The sequence below is a fragment of the Poromitra crassiceps genome, assembly GCF_964638095.1.
Source record: "Poromitra crassiceps genome assembly, chromosome: 2".
Classification (NCBI taxonomy): Eukaryota; Metazoa; Chordata; class Actinopteri; order Beryciformes; family Melamphaidae; genus Poromitra; species Poromitra crassiceps.
Window position 1 is genome coordinate 31,564,765 of NC_139624.1, and position 22,241 is coordinate 31,587,005.

A 22,241-nucleotide genomic window follows, 5' to 3' on the forward strand; every position below is an offset into this window, starting at 1 on the left:
GGCAACAGTTTGGTCTCAAATGTGGAAATTTTGACCAGCATTCTTCACACACCACCCCCAAAGTCATATATATTGGTTAAAAGCTGAAAAAGTGTTTTGGGGGTTAGTTACACTTTAAGTGTTTTTGTTTGTTTTGTTTTTTGTTTGTTTGTGGTTTTTGTTTTTATCATTAGCCAAGAACAGTGTTTACGTGTTTTTGTTTGTTTTGTTTTTTGTTTGTCTGTTTGTGGTTTTTGTTTTATCATTAGCCAAGAACCTTAATAAGTCAAATACCTGTAGTCAAAATGTTGGGAGCCAGTATCACACCCATAACACTGAGTTGTGCAGACTTTTGACTAAGTGCAGTATTCAACAGACCCAAATGGCTTAAAAGCCTATTGATTGCATTTTACGTCAGATACTGTAGGCCCGGGCTAATGTAATGTACAGTAGCCTAAATCCATACAGTCATTAAGCTGACCTACTGCACCCCACTCTGAGATGAGATGTGCTGCCTTTTATGTGGAGACATTATCACACCTTACGGGAAAATAACTACAGTAATCGTATGATACATTTTTATGCCTCCGCCGCCGGCGATAGCCAGGCCGGATCCGGGTTGTCCGCACGTACATACGTCCATACGTCCGATATCTGAGGAACGCCTTGACGGAATTTCATCAAATTTGCCTTAAACATCCACTTGGACTCACGGGTGATTGAACTGATTCGATTTTGGTGGTCAAAGGTCAAAGGTCAAGGTCACTGTGAGCTCTCGTACGCCATTTTCAGCCAGGCCGGAGGGATTATGGATCCGGGTTGTCCGTCCGTACGTACGTCCGTACGATGTTCGTTAATGCGATATCTGAGGAATGCCTTGACGGAATTTCATCAAATTTGCCTCAAACATCGACTTAGACTCAAGGATGATCTGATTAGATTTTGGTGATCAAAGGTCAAGGTCACTGTGACCTCTCGAACGCCATTTTCAAGCTTGATAAAGCGATATCCGAGGAACGCCTTGACGGAATTTCATCAAATTTGCCTTAAACATCCACTTGGACCCACGGGTGAACTGATTCGATTTTGGTGGTCAAAGGTCAAAGGTCAAGGTCACTGTGACCTCTCGAACGCCATTTTCAAGCTTGTTAACGCGATATCTCAGGAATGCCTTGATGGAATTTCATCATATTTGCCTTAAAGCCCCATTCAGTAAGTTTCCAAGTTTTACTGTTGGAGAAACTGCGCCCTCTGCGTGCATTAGTATCGATAACGATATCGCCGTTCAAAGTCAACAAAACACAGCGCCAGAAAGCTCTATGTACATGTTGTGACATCGGGTACTCACCACGTGATGAAATAATAATCCATAGTTCCGTGAAACATCATTTTCGTAGCAAATCCGACTCGAGTTACTTCCTTGTTTTCATGAACACAGCGCTTCTGCTGTACAGCGCATGCGCGCATGCTTTTCTTTTTTCTTTTTTCTTGCTACGGGACGTGGCAGACAAACTGCTTAGTCCCAGTGCTGGCCAATGGAGGGCGGTGTGGGATAAATAAAGACGAGGGTCTCCCTATTCCAAGTCAATCTACCATGTCCTGTGACTAAAAAGCTGATATATTACAGTAAAAAATGTCAAAAATCTTACTGATTGGGGCTTTAAACATCCACTTGGACTCAAGCATAAACTGATTAGATTTTGGTGGTCAAAGGTCAAGGTCACTGTGACCACTCGAACGCCATTTTCAAGCTTGTTAACGCAATATCTCAGGAATGCCTTGATGGAGTTTCATCAAATTTGCCTCAAACATCGACTTGGACTCAAGGATGAACTGATTAGATTTTCGTGGTCAAAGGTCAAGGTCACTGTGACCTCATGAATGCCCTTCCCAAGTTTGTTAAAGCGATATCTCAAGAACGGCTTGATGGAATTTCTGCCAATTTGGCTCAAACGTCGACTTGGGCGCAAGGATGAACGGATTACATTTTGGTGATCAAAGGTCAAGGTCACTGTGACCTCTCCAATGCCATTTTCAAGCTTGTTAACGCCATATCTCAGGAATGCCTTGACGGAATTTAATCAAATTTGCCTCAAACAATAACTTGGCCTCAAGGATGAACTGATTACATTTTGGTGGTCAAACTTCAAGGTCACTGTGACCTCACGAACGCCATTCCCAAGTTCGTTAACGCAATATCTCAAGAACAGCTTGGTAGAATTTCTTCTGATTTGGCTCAAACATCGACTTGGACGCAAGGATGAACTGATTCCATTTTGGTGATCAAAGGTCAAAGGTCAAGGTCACTGTGACCTCTCGAATGCCATTTTCAAGCTTATTAACGCGATATCTCAGGAATGTCTTGATGGAATTTCTTCGAATTTGCCTCAAACGTCCACTTGGACTCAAGGATGAACTGATTACATTTTGGTGGTCAAAGTTCAAGGTCACTGTGACCTCACACACCCAATAGCCAAGCTCTGTAATGCAACATCTCAGGAGCGCCTTGATGGAATTTCTTCCAATTTGCCTCAAATGTCGATTTGGACGCAAGAATGAACTAATGGCAGAGGCATAAGTCCACGTTGCGGTCGTTCTAGTACAACATAGATCTTTATAGTAAAAACAACTTATCTCCAAATATGGTAAACGGCCTGCATTTATATAGCGCTTTACAATCAGTAGGTACATTCACCCCTTCATACACCGATGGTGTAGGGTGCCTGCACACCATCAGGAGCAATCAGGGGTTCAGTATCTTGCCCAAGGACACTTTGACATGCAGAGTGGAGGAGGCGGGAATCGAACCACCGCCCTCTTTTATCCAAAGCGATTAGTGGACGACCCGCTCTACCTCCTGAGCTACAGCCGCCCCGCATATGACAGCAAAACTTGTCTAGCCTATAGACTACAACAGGATATCCTCCATTAGAGATATTTTGAACAGTAGCCAGTTTGGTTTTGACCAGGGGTGGGTTTGGAGGGGGGGGAAGGGACCCCTGAAATCTGATTGGCCAGTCCAGGTCCCACCCAAAATCCAGAGCTATGATTGATTGCCTGATGGCCATGTTACAGGCAGGACCATCAAGTCAGTACCCTGCTGCTGTCCAATAGGTTGGCTATACACACAAGGCAAACACAATCTCCAAGTTGAATCAAAAAAGTGATAAACACATACTTCCAACACCCACACAACAATGGGACCTGCCTACCGTAGCTATCGATAATGTTACTTCCGGTAACTGTGTGTGTGTGTGTGTGTGTGTGTGTGTGTGTGTGTGTGTGGTGTATATAATAATAATAATATATACACAGTATTTATTATGACGAGGAAAATAATATTGGGCTTCTCAGGTGGAGTGCAATGTGCAAATTGAGTGTAGTGGAGTGTAGTCCCTAAACCCTACTGCCTGGGAAATCCCTTTCCTGTTCTATTTCTATTTGTCTATTTGTTTGTAACATACATTGTTATTATTTAGACAAATCTCCTTTAATAGAATTTACTCATGACATTTCGTGATAGTCTTGCTCAGATACCTGCTGTGTGCCGTAAGCTGCTCAGCCTCCGTGTGCCTGCTGCACTGCAAAAAACATCTCATCAAAGTCATTTTGAGCCTCGCTATCTTCTTGTTTTCTTACAAATAATAAATATGGGAATGTTATTAATAATAATAACGCCAATTTCACTTCCACGTGCAGTTTCACTTTTTTATGAATAAAATACGTTTTTAACGAGATGAGACTCGAAACAGAGACTTTGGAGGATGGACATTCTTTTGCAGTGCATCCATACGTCACATGATCCGTTAATCGCCAGTGTCCATTTCCGCGTTCACGACGACGGATGGGGAGCCGTTCAATGACTCTCTATGGGGGCAGTGTGGATTTTAAGACCGTTTGCTGCTGCGGTGGTCTCAGTCCTGAATGAAACCTTAATAACCTGCTGGGGGGGGTTTACCTACCGAGGGTCTCTTCCTCCTCTTTGAGCCTGTCGCTGAAACGCACTGCCGCCGCCGAGCTGGGGGGCAATCCGGGGAAAGGCAGCCGCGGCGCCGCGCACCGCCCCACGGACACACCGCCGCGCCAGCGACGCGCCCGCGCCAACATGCTCACCCGGGTCAAGACCGCGGTGGCCGGGTTCATGGGAGGGATAATAGCCGGTGCTGGTGCCTCCAGCGGCACCGGGGATCACGCCGGTGGCGGCTCGGAGCTGCCGCTGAGATTCCCCTACATGAGACCCGACTTCCTTGGACTGTCCCTAGATGAGATCGAGTGCTCTGCGGACCACATAGCCCGGCCCATCCTCATCCTGAAGGAGACCCGAAGACTACCGTGGGCCACTGGATACGCCGAGTGAGTAGCCCCGACTGCAGCAGCCCTGCTGTTTCCATTCATCCCTGTAGCACTCATGTCTGCTCAATGATTTGTCATGGAGGCCCAGCAGGTATCCATCCCAGTCAAATTACAGCAACAGTCTTTTCACTCATTTGCTCGACCCCCTCTCAGGTGTACAGTAACGTCATTAGCGAAATGGGTGTTATGTTTGGCTGAAATGAAAACCTCCACATCACATAATTGAAAAGCACTGAATTACTTGTCTTACTAAGCAGCACCTGTTTTGACCTATGCAGCATCAGTGTTCACTTGTAGCACAGTGATACTCCATCTTTTTCATATCAAAGAACCCTAATTTAGTCCATATTAGGCCTATGGACATTCAATACGATTTTGTCTCTCGGACCCAAATCTGAGAATGCTTTTTTTTATTGTTAGATATGATTTGGTCCAGAATTCCATGACTAGTTATCTGTAAAGGAAGATAGATAACAGTGAAACTGATTAAAACAGTATTTTCTCCTACATTCTCTTAATTGTTTTAATTAATTTAGTGTAAAGACATGTTTAACAATTCCACTTTCTGGGGAGCCCCTGAAACGCCCTCAAGGACCCCAGGTGATCCCCGGATGTTGAGAACCACTGTTACAGCATGCATGCATCCCCAACCCTTTATTTTTTTTATTTTTACCTGTGCAGGTGTCGGTGCAATTTCGGATTGGGTTCAATTTCAGATGGGGCAGGCATTTGATTGGCTGTATGTCAGGCGCGTGGTGGGATTAACATGGGCAAAATGGCTGACAGCTTTAGATTAGCTAACGCTAAGCTACTGATGTTATCAGACACGATAGACATAAAAAATATGAATCAGGGTTAGGGGTTAGGGTTTGGGTTAGGGTTAGACCCAGGGTGGGAATTACACGGAGGCCATCAGGCCATGGCCTGTGTTGCCCCTCCCTCTCCGTGATGCCCTGAGATCCCTAAGGCCACCTTGGCAGTGCCCTGCTACCTACCAGCCTGCTACTGTCTGTCAGTTGCTTTAAAAGCATCAGTGGTCTCAGTTTAATGTAACTTGCCCTATGCAAAGGATGTGTAATTGGCTCATTTTAACACACATTTCAGAAAAAATCACTCTGAATGATGTAAATGGAGCAATTGTTGTTCTTGCTTAAACCGAATGTTATGGTCACTCACGATTCAGTAGGTCACGGGTTGGCTTGGTTCGAGCCTTAAAACTCGTTACATAAGGATTTATCAAAATGTCAATGGAGAAAATGAATGCAGAACTTACTTCCGGGGCAAATTATGTCACGAAATGTCACGTGCCTGTTGAGCTCTATTGTGTGACAGTGCGACTATAATGAATGACATCCAAATGATCATAATAGCACAGTGTGAGAGCCCAAGCTGTTTTTTACATGTGAGAGGATGATGTCGCTCGCTTCTACCAGCAGCATCTGTGGGAATTATAACTCTGCTCTATTTATGGCTTGCTGCAAACATGGTTGCATGTCAATAAGCCTATAGCAGTGGTTCTCAACCTGTGGTACGGGTACCACTGGTGTTAGGTGGGGCTCCCTCCTACTTTCTATGGTGATAATTTCTGAGGTGGTACTTGGTTTAAAAAGGTTGAGAACGACTGGCCTATTCACCTTATGTTCAGACGCGGGGGTGGGCCAAATTCTTCCGGGTCATGTTAACACTTCCGGCGGTCACGGCGCGAAATACAAATGAACGTCATGAAGAAGAGTTGTTTTTGTAGCGGCAGTGTTTCCCATACATAAAGGAATTTGTGGCGGGCCGCCACAATAATATTTTGACCGCCACAATAAGATGTTGACCAAATTTTTTTTTTTTTTTTTTTTTTTACAGTGCACCTGAACGCAACATGCAAGATATCCGCTAAATAAGTGTCCAATAAATGTTCATGTCATTCTGGCCAATACTTCTGTTATAGCATTTCAGTCTGGAATATGGAATATCTTTCAATAATCTATGATTTAGCTGCTAAATTGTCAAATACCGCCATCTGCTCGCTACCCAGGCACTTATGTATGTACTTAACCTAACTAACTTAACCTAACTATCTGGTGTGCACAACACTGTCAGCCTAAACTCCGGCTGACACCCCAAAAACCTACAATCCGCTACAGAAAAATGTATATTGTTTGTTTATTAACTGGCCCCTCGCCTTCTATCATTTCACGAAAGTGGCAAAGCAAGTTGAGTATCCCTGACCTATAGGGAGAAATTTAGTTTGTCATTGTAAACCCACAGCACAGTAATGATGACATGTTCTTCATAGATCTAGCCTTTTAATTTTGCTCTTAAGCTTTCTCAAAGTACACCAAATTCATGCATTTTACTTTCAAATGTTTAAAAAAATCTCGCAGGGGGGCATGCCCCCGCACCCCCCTAGGGGGTCTGCGGTCCCCCACCACAAATTCGCAAAATCCTGTGGGAAACACTGAGCGGACAGTGCAAGGGGTAAAATAAAGAACGTAGCCTACTACTTAGAGCTCAGTACACAGCAAGCAAGCGAGTATCCACTGTTAGCCAGGTCAGATAACGTTATCATCGACAATGACAAGCACTTTCTTGTAAAACATTCCTGGACTCCAACAAAGAAAGCTTCAGATGGTTTTCTCTCTTCCGAGCACTTGGGTCTTATAGCAGACGTTAACGTAATTCCCTGGAATGCAAGAATTAAAGAGCCAGTTACATGGCGTTGCATTCTTAGACATTGCCGTTTGCTTTTATTTGTTATGTTACATACAATTGGCTAAATTATTAGTTAATTCAGAGTTAGATGATATTGGAGCAGCCAGCCTTTTTTTTTGCCGGAAGTTGTCACACGACCACACAACCGGGTCACATGGGCGTGGCTACATAAGGTGAATACAATAGAGACTGCAGATGGCGCCGCTTAGTTTTGTAGAAAGATGCAAATTCATATTCTAGGTTAGCTATCTTAACTCAAGACTGTTGTCTTAAGGCCCAATTGTACTCTACGTTAAAGAGGGAGACAGAGACGGACAGAGCCTTCTGTCCGTACTCTGCCTTCATTTAGTGCATTTTCTGTCCGTCATCTGAAATCTTACGGATATGCATGAAACGCAGCAAAACCACACACACACTCATACATTTGACTCTCTACTGCCCACTGGTGGATGTATTGCTTAACATGATACCAACGTGAAAGATGCATGGAAGTATGTGGGCAATGACGATAATAAAGTTTTAAACGGACGCATCTATTTACATATGAAAATGGAGTATAACTGAGCCATTACAGTACATTCAGTGTATCCCACAGGATTTTGAGTTGTTGTGGTGGGTGGACCGTGACAACAACCCGCGGTTGTTCAATCTCCTTCCCACTGTCCACTGGGACCACCGCTGAGAAATGAATGATTGCGAGTCCAGAACACAGTAAAATTTATGAGTGCAGCATCCCTCTGAGAGATTTGAAGGTCTTACTCACATAAAAAAAGAAGTCATTTTTAACATCTGTGTGTGTCTCATTGAGACATGTTTTTCCAAACTGCCTGGATGAGTGTGCTGTGCTGAATATGACGAATGCTCTTTTAAGTGTGAGGTGGAGGTTTATATGTGTTTAACTGATAGCTAGCTGATCAAGTTTGCGTCATGCAGCGTGACTGACTCCACATCATAAGAGCGCCAATAATATCAGATTTGCATGTTGTTTAGATACAGCCTTATTAACAGCATGGCAACGCAATCCTTGCACTTTGCTCTTCTGCACACCACTGATAGAGGGTATGCAAAACAAAAGACACTAGAGACATATAGCTCCAGTGCTCTATGACTAGAATATGCCTTACATAAGCTCTTCATGTCATTCCAAATGCTTTATTTGTGCGCTGAAAGAAACAAACAAACAAAAAAAGCAGCATCCTTGATAATATCTTAAGTTCAGTGTTTCCCCTACAATAGTACTGGCCTGGCGGGGCCGTCAATCCAACGAGCCAGGCCAGGAAAAAAATATCAATACGAACCTTTATGGCATATTACAATACAACAAAACGTACAGTATAATGGTGTTGAGAGTGGCTGTCACAGGCTGTCAATCAGCCCTTTTTATATCGTCATATAACTAATTAAAAATAAACATCAGAAAAATTTGCATTTCAACATAAATCAGCATGATTTATTCTTTGTGAAAAATGTATTTGACGCGTACTTTGATGTTTTAGCTTGGCTCATGTCCCATCCGCTAAACATGGAGGGGGTGGGATTTTATGACCTATATTGCTGCTGCATAAATTTGCATATTAATATATCCTGTTTTCAAATGCTGCTATCATTGTGGGGTGAATCTAATCCTCATATTTTGACAAAACCAACTCTGCAGGAGTGTTGCTCCACTTAGCCTATATTGTTTGTAGATCAATACAGACTTGTTCCCAGGCTGCCTGGTTTCCGCCCATGCTCAATAATACATTACAACCACTCAGTCGATTCCTACATATCACTCTCACTCCATCTGTTACACATAATGTGCCATTGATTGTGTCAAAGTGTCTTTGTTTGTTTATTCATCCACACCCTCCTCAACTTAACATCATCTATCTCTGCTTCAAATGGCAATGTAAGCACAGTCCTCATCTTTTTGCCTTTCATGAAATGGAATTATTTTTTTCGTTTCTAAATGCAGGGGAAATGCAAATGTTTTATTTGTCCCATTTAGTGTTTATGATGCTGATGATGGTGGTGGTGGTGATGGTGATTATTATTGTTATTGTTAGTATTAGGTGGTTTCCCCCTCTCTCCCATTGAATGATAATGGAGAGAGAGATGGAGAGAAATAGTAGAAGGGTTGGAGAGAGAAAGATGGGAAATAATGATAAGGAAGGAAGGTGCAAGGGAAAGAGATCTCCTTACTGTTTAGTATTCTGTGGCTCTCCACAGGGAGCTTCTGGGTCTGTGGTGGTGTGTGTGATATCTCTCTCTCTCTCTCTCTCTCACTCACACACACACACACACACACACACACACACACACACACACACAGCGATATTCAGAGGAGGCATAAGTGTCTCTTTGGGACTGCTGGTGCTTAACACATTGAGTGCCAGCGACGCCATATGGCGTCATTAGAAATTTACCGTAGGCTGCCAGCGACGCCAAATGGCGTCAATAACTCGAAATTGTTTTTTGACGGGGGGGGGGGGGGGGGGGGGTGTCGATCTATGCCTCTTACATCGCCTCTTACAATATGAGAGCTATTGAATGTGTCTAACCTATTTTACAGAACCCTTAGGTGGCGACAGCGCACTCCAGATGAGAGAAAGTGGAGTAAAACCATAGAACACACGGAAGAAGTCGTCGGGGAAAAGGAAATCGCATCGCATCCGTCCGTATGTAGCTGCTTCATTGAAGCATAACGTAGCTGTGCCCCTGCAGCAGCCAATCTGCTGTCACAATTGAGCACCTCGTGTCCGCTGCAACAGCCCATTCGCATGATCAGCCGTGGAGTTCTCAACTGGAAGCATGGTGACATACACGCGGGTGTAAAAAAGCTGGATCTAGCGGACTTTTCACTGCTGAGCACACGCAGAGCAAACGCACTCACAGCAGAGCCGAGCAGAGCAGAGAGATACTCCTCCCACAACGGGGGGGGAGGAGGAGGGGGGGAGGTGGGGCACGCAGGACACTACAGCATACAACAGACCCAGGCAGCTGCAGCATTACATCAGAAAATATTAGCAATGAGTCAATGATGTGCTTGAAATGCTTCCTTTCACAAAAGGGTCATTATCTCAGCTCGTAGAAAAAAAGGGCTGTTTTTGGTCAAATCAAGCTATCTTCTCCGGCTCATAACTAAAGAACGGAAAATGGGATCAATAAACTTTTTTTTGCAGGTGATAGAAGAGAGTCTCATCGTTATTTGTGCGTGTTCAGTGTTTACATAGTAATTATTAAAGAAATTATATGACTGTTTTAAAATGCATTGCGGCCTATGTGGCACAGTACAGCACCTTTTGCCCAAGGGCCGTGGCACTCAAAGTGTTAATGATTTCAGGTCATATCAGCATTTATGTGTAATAAAAGCCTCCTCTGTTGTCATCACAGCGTCTGTTTAGCCCTCACCTCTCCAACATCACCTCATGTCTGCCTGTAGCTGCTCACAAACGCTACACTTTACATTATACATTTGCAATATGAAACGATGGGGATAAATTGGTAGAACATTTATTGAACTACTGTGAAAACAACTACCGGTAGGCTACTTAAAAAAAAAGGAATATCCAAGGCAAAGCATTTGCCAAATCCTTTTTCCCGTTTTATAGACCCCTTATACAGCTTGTCAACATTGAGCTGCGCGCGCAACGTGTAGGCAGAAAACCATCAGCCCAGCATTCACAGACAGTGAAAAAGCCCCGCTGTCAGGACTGCTCTATGCCCATCTGCAACACACAGTTATATTTTAGTTTTAAAATGCAGTTCTCGGCTTACTACCACAGCTTATCGCCTAGTGATAAGCAATGTTATGCATCGAAATTAACGTTGTTTAATGGGATATGTCTTACAGACCCATACGCACTGGCGCTGTTAATTGGCCAAGCCTAGTCATACATATCGTGCATTCCTTTATAACTGGGGATAGCGTAGATAATTATTCTGTAACTTGCAAAGATATATTGTTATGTTGATAATGCACACAACTCAATAATGACATTATGTAACGTTACTTGGTCGTTAACTAACCGAGCGATGTGGCTGAGCAGCCTACAGTTTCAGGCAGCTTACCTGATTATGAAGAGCACTGCAAAGTCGGGCATTTTTAACGATTTCCTCTTTCGGCTTGCAACCAAAGACACCTACGGTTAGCATTAAAAGCAAGGACTAAAGTTTTACCGAATCCCGTCAACTCATACTGCTTTTATGCTAACCGTAGGTGTCTTTGGTTGCAAGCCGAAAGAGGAAATCGTTAAAAATGCCCGACTTTGCAGTGCTCGCTCATTTCATATCAGGTAAACTGTAGTAGGCTGCTAGTAACAGCCACATCGCTCGGTTAGTTAACAACCAAGTAACGTTAAATAATGTCATTATTGAGTTGAACTGATTGGAACGAGGACATCATTAAAAATGCCCAACTTTGTAGTGCTCTTCATAATCAGGTAAGCTGCCTGTAGCTGTAGGCTGCTCAGCCACATCGCTTGGTTAGTTAACGACCAAGTAACGTTACATAATGTCATTATTGAGTTGTGTGCATTATCAACATAACAATATATCTTTGCAAGTTACAGAATAATTATCTACGCTATCCCCAGTTATAAAGGAATGCACGATATGTATGACTAGGCTTGGCCAATTGACAGCGCCAGTGGGTATGGGTCTGTAAGACATATCCCATTAAACAACGTTAATTTCGATGCATAACATTGCTTATCACTAGGCGATAAGCTGTGGTAGTAAGCCGAGAACTGCATTTTAAAACTAAAATATAACTGTGTGTTGCAGATGGGCATAGAGCAGTCCTGACAGCGGGGCTTTTTCACTGTCTGTGAATGCTGGGCTGATGGTTTTCTGCCTACACGTTGCGCACGCAGCTTGCTTTGTTGTCATTGTGACGTAGGCGTATAATTGGTCTATTGCTCACCATACATTCTGGAAAAGTAAAAAAACAAAACACAGAAAGGACAAAATGTGCTGCGCTGGCTGCTATTTGAGTGCCTCACATTTCCCCTTTTTCTAAGACTACTATGAGTTAACGTCGAGATGAAATGGCTCTGATAGGGTCTGTGTGACATATACTGACTGAAACAGGGTAGAGAGGCGGGACATAGCATGTGCAGGAGTTTGATTTGACCGTTGGAAACTGGAAAGTGGGCGTGTCTGGGATTAGGGCCTGGAGTTGATGTTGGCCAATCCTGGCACTTGAATGCTGCGTAGGAAGGATGGGGGCAGAACAAGCCCGCAAAATATTGTATGTTACCGGACAAATCTGAAACCTACCGGTCACGTTTCAATAACAGTCTATGTACAAACACAATCATGTAAATACAGCGCTGTGGAGTGCATACTCACTGTGCCAGCCTCGGAGCAGAGCACCGGGTGGCTGCCTCCGGGCGGATAGCTGTTTCCAAGCCGAGGCAGAGTGCTGGCTGCTGGCTTGAAGTGTCCGAATAACCATGGCACAGTTAATAATGATATTCACCAGTTACATGTCCTTTGCATTCTACTGAAGACATTACGGTTTGTTTTATCTTGTATGTTACATACTTATTGGCCAACATTTATGGGCTACAAAAGTCTACCCAGGTAGGCACTAGGCACTGTAGGCAGCCATATTGCCTGCTCAGAATCTTCTCAAGATTGATTGACAGCTGTCATGTTGTGATATGATTCGTTGAAATGGGGTAGAAATATGATAGTACTACCTGATCTCAGCAAACTGTAGATGACTGTTATGAATGAACTCTTGACAAATTAACTTTTTATGTGAAAAAATGTAAAACAACAACAAGGAACTGGATTTTTGTGTTTTTTTTTGCATACACTTTTAAATGGGTGCACTGTATAACCAGGGATGTTTGTGCCATACAATAATATTGCCACACAAAATATTGCGATGCAGTTCTGTATCAATTTGCACCCCACCCCTATCCAAAACGCCATCCATTCCTCCATTAGAGCAGTGGTTCTCAAATGGGGGTCCGGGGAGCCCCAGGAGTCCTTGAGGGGGTTCCAGGGGGTCCCCAGCCAAAAGGGGGGGGGTCATTTATTTTTGCTATAATTCCATTCATAAGTAACACAATGACTATTTTGGTCATGGGTTTTATACACTATCTGTAATAAAACATCTAAAAGCATCAATCTTATTATCATATGGGGGGCCGTGCGTCAAAATCCTATCAAATGGGGGTCCATCGTCTAATTTCTGTCAGTTTAGGGGTCCTTCATGTGAAAAAATGTGAGAACCACTGCATTAGAGTATATTAAACCAGTAGAAACTAAGTGCCCTCATGTCTGCTTATCTTTTATTCAGCGGTATTGGTAGTGCAATCCTGCCTCAAAACCCTCTGAAACACAATTAAGTACTTCAGTGTTGAACTCCTAGCTGAAGAATGCTATTGCTGTTATTGTTCCTTTCAAGTTCACAGTTAAACAGAGATGTGGCTATGAGCCATTGTGTTTCTCTAAATAATAATGACATCCATTGGGCCAGCAGTAACAGAGATGTGGCTATGAGACATTGGGCTCTATTTTCCCACAGGCCTTAGGCGCAGAAACTGACCTTAAACGCAAAAAAAACGCACCTTGCGCCTGCCTCGGGAAGATAGCAACATGGTTTTAGGCGACGAAATGCGCTGTAGGCTAAACAGGCATGGCGCAGTGGCAGAATAGGCCAGAATGGCGTTAATTTAGCGCTTTGCGCTTTTGAAATCCAGGCCTTATTCATAGCGCCGCGGATATTCCAGGCACAACTGCTCTGCTGATCTCAGTTTGTCCCCCTCTCTCTCTCTTTCTCACTCCCTCGTTCAGACAGGGACGCACAAGTCCAATCGAAAAAAGAAGGTGTTGTGCCGTACATAGTATAACAACATGTTTTTTATAACATGACAGTTTTGAGCCCGTGACATTCAGAGGCTGTTGCATCATCCTACCTGTGCAGTGGGGGACAAGAAAAGGCGAGAGAAAACGAGATAATTCTGCCCAAACAAATGTTCACTGCCTGGCTTCCAAAGCCACAAATGTGAAATCTCCCAGCATGCATTGGGCTAATCCATTTCGCTAATAAATAGCAACCAAATGAGCCGAAATAGATAGAAAGGTAGATCTAAATAATGTGTAATGTTAACACAACCTGCAATTGTAGAACATTTCAATATTGGACCAAATAAAACATTGAAATGAAAATACAACCCTATGTGAAACATATGTCATATTGGGGCTATATATATCCCTTGCAGATTTAATGTGATTTAGATGAGTGACAGTGTAATGTGGTTCTACTGTCATGTCCTACTGTGATGTCCGCTCCAATAACTTGGCCCTACTTCACATTTTAGTTTTACAATAAAAACACATTTATGCAATGACTTTACACAATGTGTAGGCTATATGTATGTGCATCATCCTACCTGTGCAGCAGGGGAGAAGAAAAGGTAGCAAAACGATATCATTCTGGACAAACTTTCACCAATCTAATCTCATCATAGGGATAGGCTATATTTTTCTAGCTGATGCGTTTAGAACATTCTTTTCACTTTGATCTTGCTATAGTGTAGCGTATTTACATGCTTGCAGTATTTAAACTGCAGTTAGATTGGTTTGAGAATAATATGGAATAATAGCCTATATATGGAGACAGACAGAGGGGATAAAAGGGAGGGGGGGAGATCAGAGCCCTCGGCTTTTCTGAAGCCGGACTGGATCGCTCCGTGGAATTGGAGCTGAAAAGTGAAGCATGTGATTCGTTTACTGCACTTCCCCAATGAGCAGATAGTGCATAATTGTACGCTTAAAAGGCGTGGTTATAATGCTTAAGGCCGCGTGTAGCGCCGACACCAAGATATCGAGTGCGCTGGTCCACACCCACTAATCTGGGCTGCGCCTGGCACTAAGCGCAGTTCATAGGCCGATGCAACGATAGAGCCCATTGTGTTTCTCTAAATAATAATGACATCCATTGGGCCAGCAGTAACAGAGATGTGGCTATGAGACATTGTGTTTCTCTAAATAATAATGACATCCATCGGGCCAGCAGTAACAGAGATGTGGCTATGAGACATTGTGTTTCTCTAAATAATAATGACATCCATTGGGCCAGCAGTAACAGAGATGTGGCTATGAGACATTGTGTTTCTCTAAACAATAATGTTCAAAGCAGATTTAGCTGGGGAGCTATCAGCCCGCACACTCACCGGATAAAAAAGTTTTAGGTGCAAGGCACAAGAGTTTCCATAGAGCAGTAGAGAAGGAGCCAGCACTCAAAAATGTCCTTTTGAGGGTTTTTATTCCTGTTTCAAACAACAACGTACGCGTTTCAGCACGAAGCATTTCTCATATTGTATTCTGTAATTTTGTATTTTTGTATATTTGAACTTGTCACTATCTTAAATCTATAGCCTACATGGGTGCCAGTCTCCTTCCTGTCTTGTCACTTTGAAGACAACAGGACTGTTTCCTTGACTGTTTATTTTATTATTTTAAATTTATACAAAGTCCAGTCCTTGTTTTATTTTTATCTCTCTCCTGCTGTCACTTTGAAGACAACAGGTCGTTCTCTCGAGGCTGTGGTCTGTGCTTCTAATATGATATAATCATATATATAAATTTTTTCTATCCTTGCACTCGTATCAATGCTTGTATCTTTATGCATCTCATCGATGCATAAAGCACTTTTTGAATATATATATATATTTTTTTCTATACTAATTGATTGTACTTCCTGTCTGGCTGTATTTATACGCCCTTTTCCGCCTTACACAGCACAACGCTGACGAAGGCTTCTTGCTGAAACGCGTATGTTGTTGTTTGAAACAGGAATAAAAACCCTCAAAAGGACATTTTTGAGTGCTGGCTCCTTCTCTAAATAATAATGACATCCATTGGGCCAGCAGTAACAGAGATGTGGCTATGAGGCATTGTGTTTCTCTCAATAATAATGACATCCATGGGGCCAGCAGTGTCTGCCACATAAGCTGTTGTGGAGGGGAGAGAAACAAAGACGGCATTAGATGTCTGACAATGGAGTGGAAAATTAACTTTTGTTCCTAATGGGAGGGAAGCTAACTTCCAATTCCGAATGAGAGACAACAAATGTGACTGACAGGAAGAGGAAATTACATCAAATCATTCTTCCTGCACCAGTGGTAGATTAAGGAAAGACAAAGAGACACAGTACTCTCAATTAGAGGCCTTCACGGGTCTACTCGGACCCTAGGACCCGACCTGAGACCCGTACGGGGCTGGGTCCATTAGGGTCCGGATTAGGGATGCACGATATATCGGCAATCATATCGGTATCGGCCGATGTTGGTCATTTTTTAACATATCGGTCATATCGGTATCGGTCAGATGTTGCAATGTTAATATCGGTTATCATTATCAGCCAAATTCTTCACATTGATATGAAATAATGCAGTTAATCTATGATTTGTGGGCTTTTCCAAAGGCTTTGCAAATAAAGAAATGCATAACTTTTTCAAATTCAGTGTTAACATGTGTTTTTCAGTATGTACAAAATGTGATGATCACAAAAATGTGGTTTTATACAGATCATATCGACATCGGTAAATATCGGTTATCGGCCATAACAGCAATGTTAATATCGGTTATCGGCATCGGCCAAAACTTTCATATCGGTGCATCCCTAGTCCGGATTGGGTCCGATTCTATCACCACGGGTCCCAGGTCTGTTTATCCTTATGTGTAATACCCGAGTGGATCCGAGAAGATCCGTGATTAGCGCTGATCATGAGAGAAACACATTAAAACACAGTGCACGTGAGGCTTGTTGTCACAAACTGCTAAGTAAATCCATAGAGAAAATAACTAGCAAAGAGGGTTCCCTCTGCAACAAAAATTACTTCCTCGTTTACATGTGTATGCATATGTGCGCATGCGCACACATGTGCACATATTCACCTCAGGCAAACGAGGAAGTGGCAGAGGGAACCCTCTTGCTAGTTCTCCTCACTATGGATTTACTTTGAAAATGTAACTTTGATGCAGATTATTATTTGATTGCGTGTGAGTACACGAGTCACAACATGTACTGTACATGTGAGTGTTTCTAGCGTTGTTGGAATGTGTGTTTTGGGTGACTGAACGGCGGTAGCATAGACTGCCACTGTAGTGCTATCTAACTAACAGTAGCAGCCCTCATTAGAATGAGTTTCCTGCACTTTCCAATGCACGCGCAGTGAAGTGAAGATGTTGGCGTATCCCTTTAACGTTAGCCATGGCTTTTCAATCAGCAAGAAGAATAACAGAAAACATGGATTTATTTTTTATTGCAAACTTTCTTGGCAATAGGGCTGTCCTAAACGATTATTTTCTTCTCGATTAATCTAACGACAATTTTTTCAATTAGTCAATTAATCTAACGATTTTTTAACGAAACTGAACCTCAAATTCAAAAGGATTGCTGACAGATTGTTTAAACTGGAGTAATGTGCAGTTAAAGGGACACTCCGCCGATTTTCAATGCTGATTTATTTTGCACATAATCTCACACATATCCGAAAAATGTAAACAGTTTTGTAGGCATTCATTTCGTTTGACACTTATTGAGAGTTGATTTGTGTAAAGTTGTGGACCGGTGATGTCATTCATGCACAAATGACATCACTGGTCCACACCGTAACTCGACATTATGAACGAATATTCGAATATCCGAATATTCGAAAACAGCCCTAACACATTTATTATTTACCTGTTGATTATCTTGTTACTTGTTGGTATGTCCTTTTGTAAAGAAGCCAGTCATGTTTCCCTCCAGTCATTCAATTATTTGCAACAATCAACATATACGGCACTTGCTGCATGAACATTCACTGATGTCCCTGCCTGACAGCTGTGGTCTGGACCAAGCAGCTGTATGAAAGCCCACATCACAGCTGTGGTCTGGACCAAGCAGCTGTATGAAAGCCCACATCACAGCTGTGGTCTGGACCAAGCAGCTGTATGAAAGCCCACATCACAGCTGTGGTCTGGACCAAGCAGCTGTATGAAAGCCCACATCACAGCTGTGGTCTGGACCAAGCAGCTGTATGAAAGCCCACATCACAGCTGTGGTCTGGACCAAGCAGCTGTATGAAAGCCCACATCACAGCTGTGGTCTGGACCAAGCAGCTGTATGAAAGCCCACATCACAGCTGTGGTCTGGATAGGGTTGCACGGTATACCGGTATTAGTATGGTACCGCGGTTCCCTGCCGTTAAAAAGGATACTATACCACGTTAATTTAGTACCGATACTTAAAAAAATGTCATGGGTTGCGTCAGTGTGCGACCGTGGTGTTTGTTAGCGGAGGAGAGAGACACAGCGGCATTACAGTTGAGAGCCTGTCTCCCACCTCACGTGAAGGCAACACAGCCTTGCCTTGAACCAATGGTGACTCGTGAAAAGTGAAAAAAAGCTCGTCTCTGACTCTGTCTGCTTCATGTGGGGGCGTGTCGACTTTCCTCTCTTCCCTCTCTGCTCGCTCTCTGGCCACAGTCGTTCAGTCCTCACTACAGCACCCCGACACACAGGACAGACGCAGCGAAAATGGCAGCGGCTTCTTCTAGTCTTGCAAGCCGACCAACGCTTGTAGAAAAAGCAGATGCACGAAGCGAAATATGGAAATATTTTGCTTACGTTGCCGACAGCGAAGGCAAGCCCGTGGACACATCCAAACCAGTGTGTAAAAGGTGCTTCAACGTGACGCAAGCGAAAGGATCAAACACATCGAACCTGGCTAAACATCTTGCCGACAGGCACCCCGACCTGTTCAAAGAGTTTAAAGACCGACAGGTTAGCGAACGTGAACGATAAACATACATGCCCTCAAATAAGTCCAACGAGTATTGTGTGACAAGCGAACTTGTTTCACTGAAAAAGTTCGCTTGTCACAATAGCCTACTCGTTTACAGTAAAACACGAGGCAATGTGCTGGAGCACAGATCTCTGCCAAGGAAGGAGCAAGTCATGACATGTAACGTTTAGGGGAGGGGACATCAGATGACTGCATACCATGTACAATATTTAATAACACTATGGCTCTCAATGCCAGTGTTATTAAAGCTTTTACATGGTAAGCAGTCATCTGATGTCACCTATCCTAATATTTACAATAATCCCAATTATTAATGATATACGAATTAATTGTAAAAAACACCTAGCCTACATGTATTGGGGGGGGGGGGGTACACCACATAATAAGCCTACATTTCAATAGCCTACATTTATGTGTGAAAATAATATATATTACTAAATTAACCAATTTTAAGTTCCATGTTTTGTCCCCTCTATTCCACTACTTTTCCTGATGTTTTAGTTTTTTGCCGTGGTATCGTTTCAGTATCGGTATCGAGATATTTAGGCAGGTATCGGTATCGAACTCATAATTTTGGTATCGTGACATCCCTAGGTCTGGACCAAGCAGCTGTATGAAAGCCCACATCACAGCGTTTGGTTGGATGAAACGCTAGTGCAGTCTTCTATTGATGGTTCTTATTATGGCTCACTGCAGGATCACAGCCTGGCTTTTTATCTGTGCGCTCAGCCAAGCGGCCGCCTTTGTCCCTTTCATGTTCCTGCTGAGGCTCAAACAGGCCAGCTTGTTTGTGCTACGGCTCTTCAGGGAGCATCCTGATGCGTTGTGACAGGTGCTTCTAGGTAAATTACTTTACGTGTGTGTGTGTGTGTGTGTGTGTGTGTGTGTGTGTGTGTGTGTGTGTGTGTGTGTGTGTGTGTGTGTGTGTGTGTGTGTGTGTGTGTGTGTGTGTGTGTGTCCCTGCTTGTGGATGACTATATGCCTAAAGCTGTGTGTAGGCTTATTCATCTTTATTTATCAATTTATTCATCAAACCCCCTAACTCTTTTTTCTCTCAGCCATGATTTTTCAAATTTCAGCTTCAAATTTTTTGGAACACACCCTTTCATTTCTATTCTTAAACTGCCAGCCACCTTCAAAACATATGAGCCAACATGTATATAGCACGCCCACCTAACCCTCCCCCCCCTCCCCCCAGGGTGATCAACGCTGGGAAGAGCGCGCTGAACGAGGACCAGGCGTGCTGCGAGGTGGTGGTGGCGAGGAAGAGGCCGATGAGCTACTGCCCCCCCTCCACGCCCAGCAAGACCCCCACCGCCAAGAGGCGCAACTCCCTGCCCAATGGGGAGGGCTTGGGGCTCCACAGCACGCAGGCAGAGGTGGCAAACAACACACACACACACACATTCACATGCATTTTCATTTTAAAGGGATAGTTAGTAGATGTGGTCGGCATGTTCCCAATTTGAAGAAGCAGAGAGTAGTACCGTCATGGACTCAAAGCAATGTACTGCTGCCCACCTAAAAAAAAATCTATATGTATGTATGTATGTATGTATATATATATATATATATATCTATATATATATAGATATATATATATAATACTGTATACAGTATATATATATACATATATATATATAGATATATATATAGATAGATAGATAAGTAAGGCAGTAATCTATGTGCAAATATCATTGAGTGGAGGAAAGTTAAGGCCGCACTGTCAGTCAGAGATGCTCTTATCTGCCTGAAGTTGCAGAGATTGAATTTTAGAGAGTTCGATACCTTTTTAATATGACTCTTGAAAGAGAGTGTGGAGTCCAAAGTGAGCCCTAGGTACTTGAACTCACTTACAGTTTCTATCTCCACTCCTCCCACAAGGATCTTGAGATGTGGGTTTGAGATGGATGTTTTTGAGAAAACCATACCCACTGTTTTCTTGGTGTTTAATGCAAGATAAGATTTTTCAAGCCAGACCTGAATTTGAGTCATGGCTGCAGAGAGAGTGTTTGAGGCTTCCTCCATGGTTTTGGATGGAGTAAAGATTACTGCGTCATCCGCATACATTAAAGTGTTCATACTAGGACATACATTTGGTAAATCATTAATATAAAGAGAAAATAATATAGGTGCAAAATTGGAGCCCTGAGGGAGTCCTGTACACTGACACACACACAGTAGCGCTGTGCACTCGCAGCGGCAGAGCAGAGATCTCTTCCTCTCTGTCAGTACGCTATGCGCGGAGCAACGCGCGAACACACACACACACACACACACACCCCCCATCTCTCTTTCCTTCTCTCTCTCTCCTTCTCTCCCTCTCTCTCCGTTAACGGAGATAGGTCTCCTCCGAGAGAGAGAGAGAGAGGGAAATTTCCCTGCTGCAGACGGGACACGCCCACACAGTCCGCGGGAGAAAATACACTCTAAAATCTAATTGATTCTCATTACTTTTGCCATGACTATCAAACCTAAATTTATATACTTTGAGACGTTCATCATCGTTCAAATTTGGCTGGTGGCTTATTAACATAGGTTCCTGTGATGTGATGAACTCAAAATGCTAAATAATAATAAAATATTTCTGGTTTCCAGGGACTTTAACTCTTTCCCCACCATTGATGTGTTTTCACGTCATTTATGAGCAGCGCTTCCCCGCCATTGACGTGATTCCACATCAATCAGTGTTTTCACTGTCATGTGCCAGGACAACCACCTCTCTCTGAACGTCTCCAAGACAAAGGAGATCATTGTAGACTACAGAAGGGGGGGGGGGGGGGGCACACACCCCCCAATCACCATCAACGGCACAGTGGTGGAAAGGGTGGACAGCTTCAAGTACCTGGGAGTCAATATCCACCAGGACCTGACATGGGCCAACCACACCGCCACTGTTGTCAAAAAGGCCCAACAGCAACTACACGGACTCAGGCGCCTGAAGAAATTCGGGCTAAGGCCAAAAATCCTCAGGGACTTCTACAGAGGCACCATTGAAAGCCTGCTGACTGGCTGATTTACCACCTGGTACGGGAACTGCACCACCATGGACCGCAGGGCGCTAAGAAGGGTGAGGCGCAGCACGTAACAGGATGTGAGCTGCCAGAACTGCAAGATCTGTACAACCAGCGGTGCCTCAAGAGGTCCCTGAAGATCATCAAAGACACAAACCACCCCCACAACAGTCTGTTCTCCCTGCTACCCTCAGGGTGGAGATACAGGGTCCCAAGAGCACGCACAAATCGCTTGAGGGACAGTTTCTTCTCACAGGCCACGAGACTCCTTAACATATACAAATAGTGTAGTAGCCGTACTGTACCGCACTGCAGCTGCTACCATGACTAATGTTCAATAGTATGTTTAATTAGGTATATGCTATTTGCACCTAACAGAATGTTATTATGTTTAATTA

The 22,241-nt window shown here is 43.4% G+C and overlaps 1 protein-coding gene across 3 annotated transcripts in view; it reads left to right on the top strand.

The window, feature by feature from the left end:
* Nucleotides 1-4,018: 4,018 nt before the first annotated feature.
* LOC310789161 (protein phosphatase 1H-like) overlaps nt 4,019-22,241 on the top strand; it is a gene marked incomplete at its 3' end in the record, with an annotated part of 41,142 nt that continues 22,919 nt past the window's right edge. The window contains exons 1-2 of one of the 3 annotated variants that reach the window (XM_083650749.1): nt 4,019-4,332; nt 20,028-20,208. In XM_083650749.1, coding sequence (XP_083506875.1) covers nt 4,085-4,332; nt 20,028-20,208 — 429 coding nt within the window. In that variant the 5' untranslated portion in view covers nt 4,019-4,084. The remainder of the gene's footprint in view (nt 4,333-20,027; nt 20,209-22,241) is intronic. The other 2 variants (XM_083650750.1, XM_083650751.1) reach the window with 2 other exon arrangements.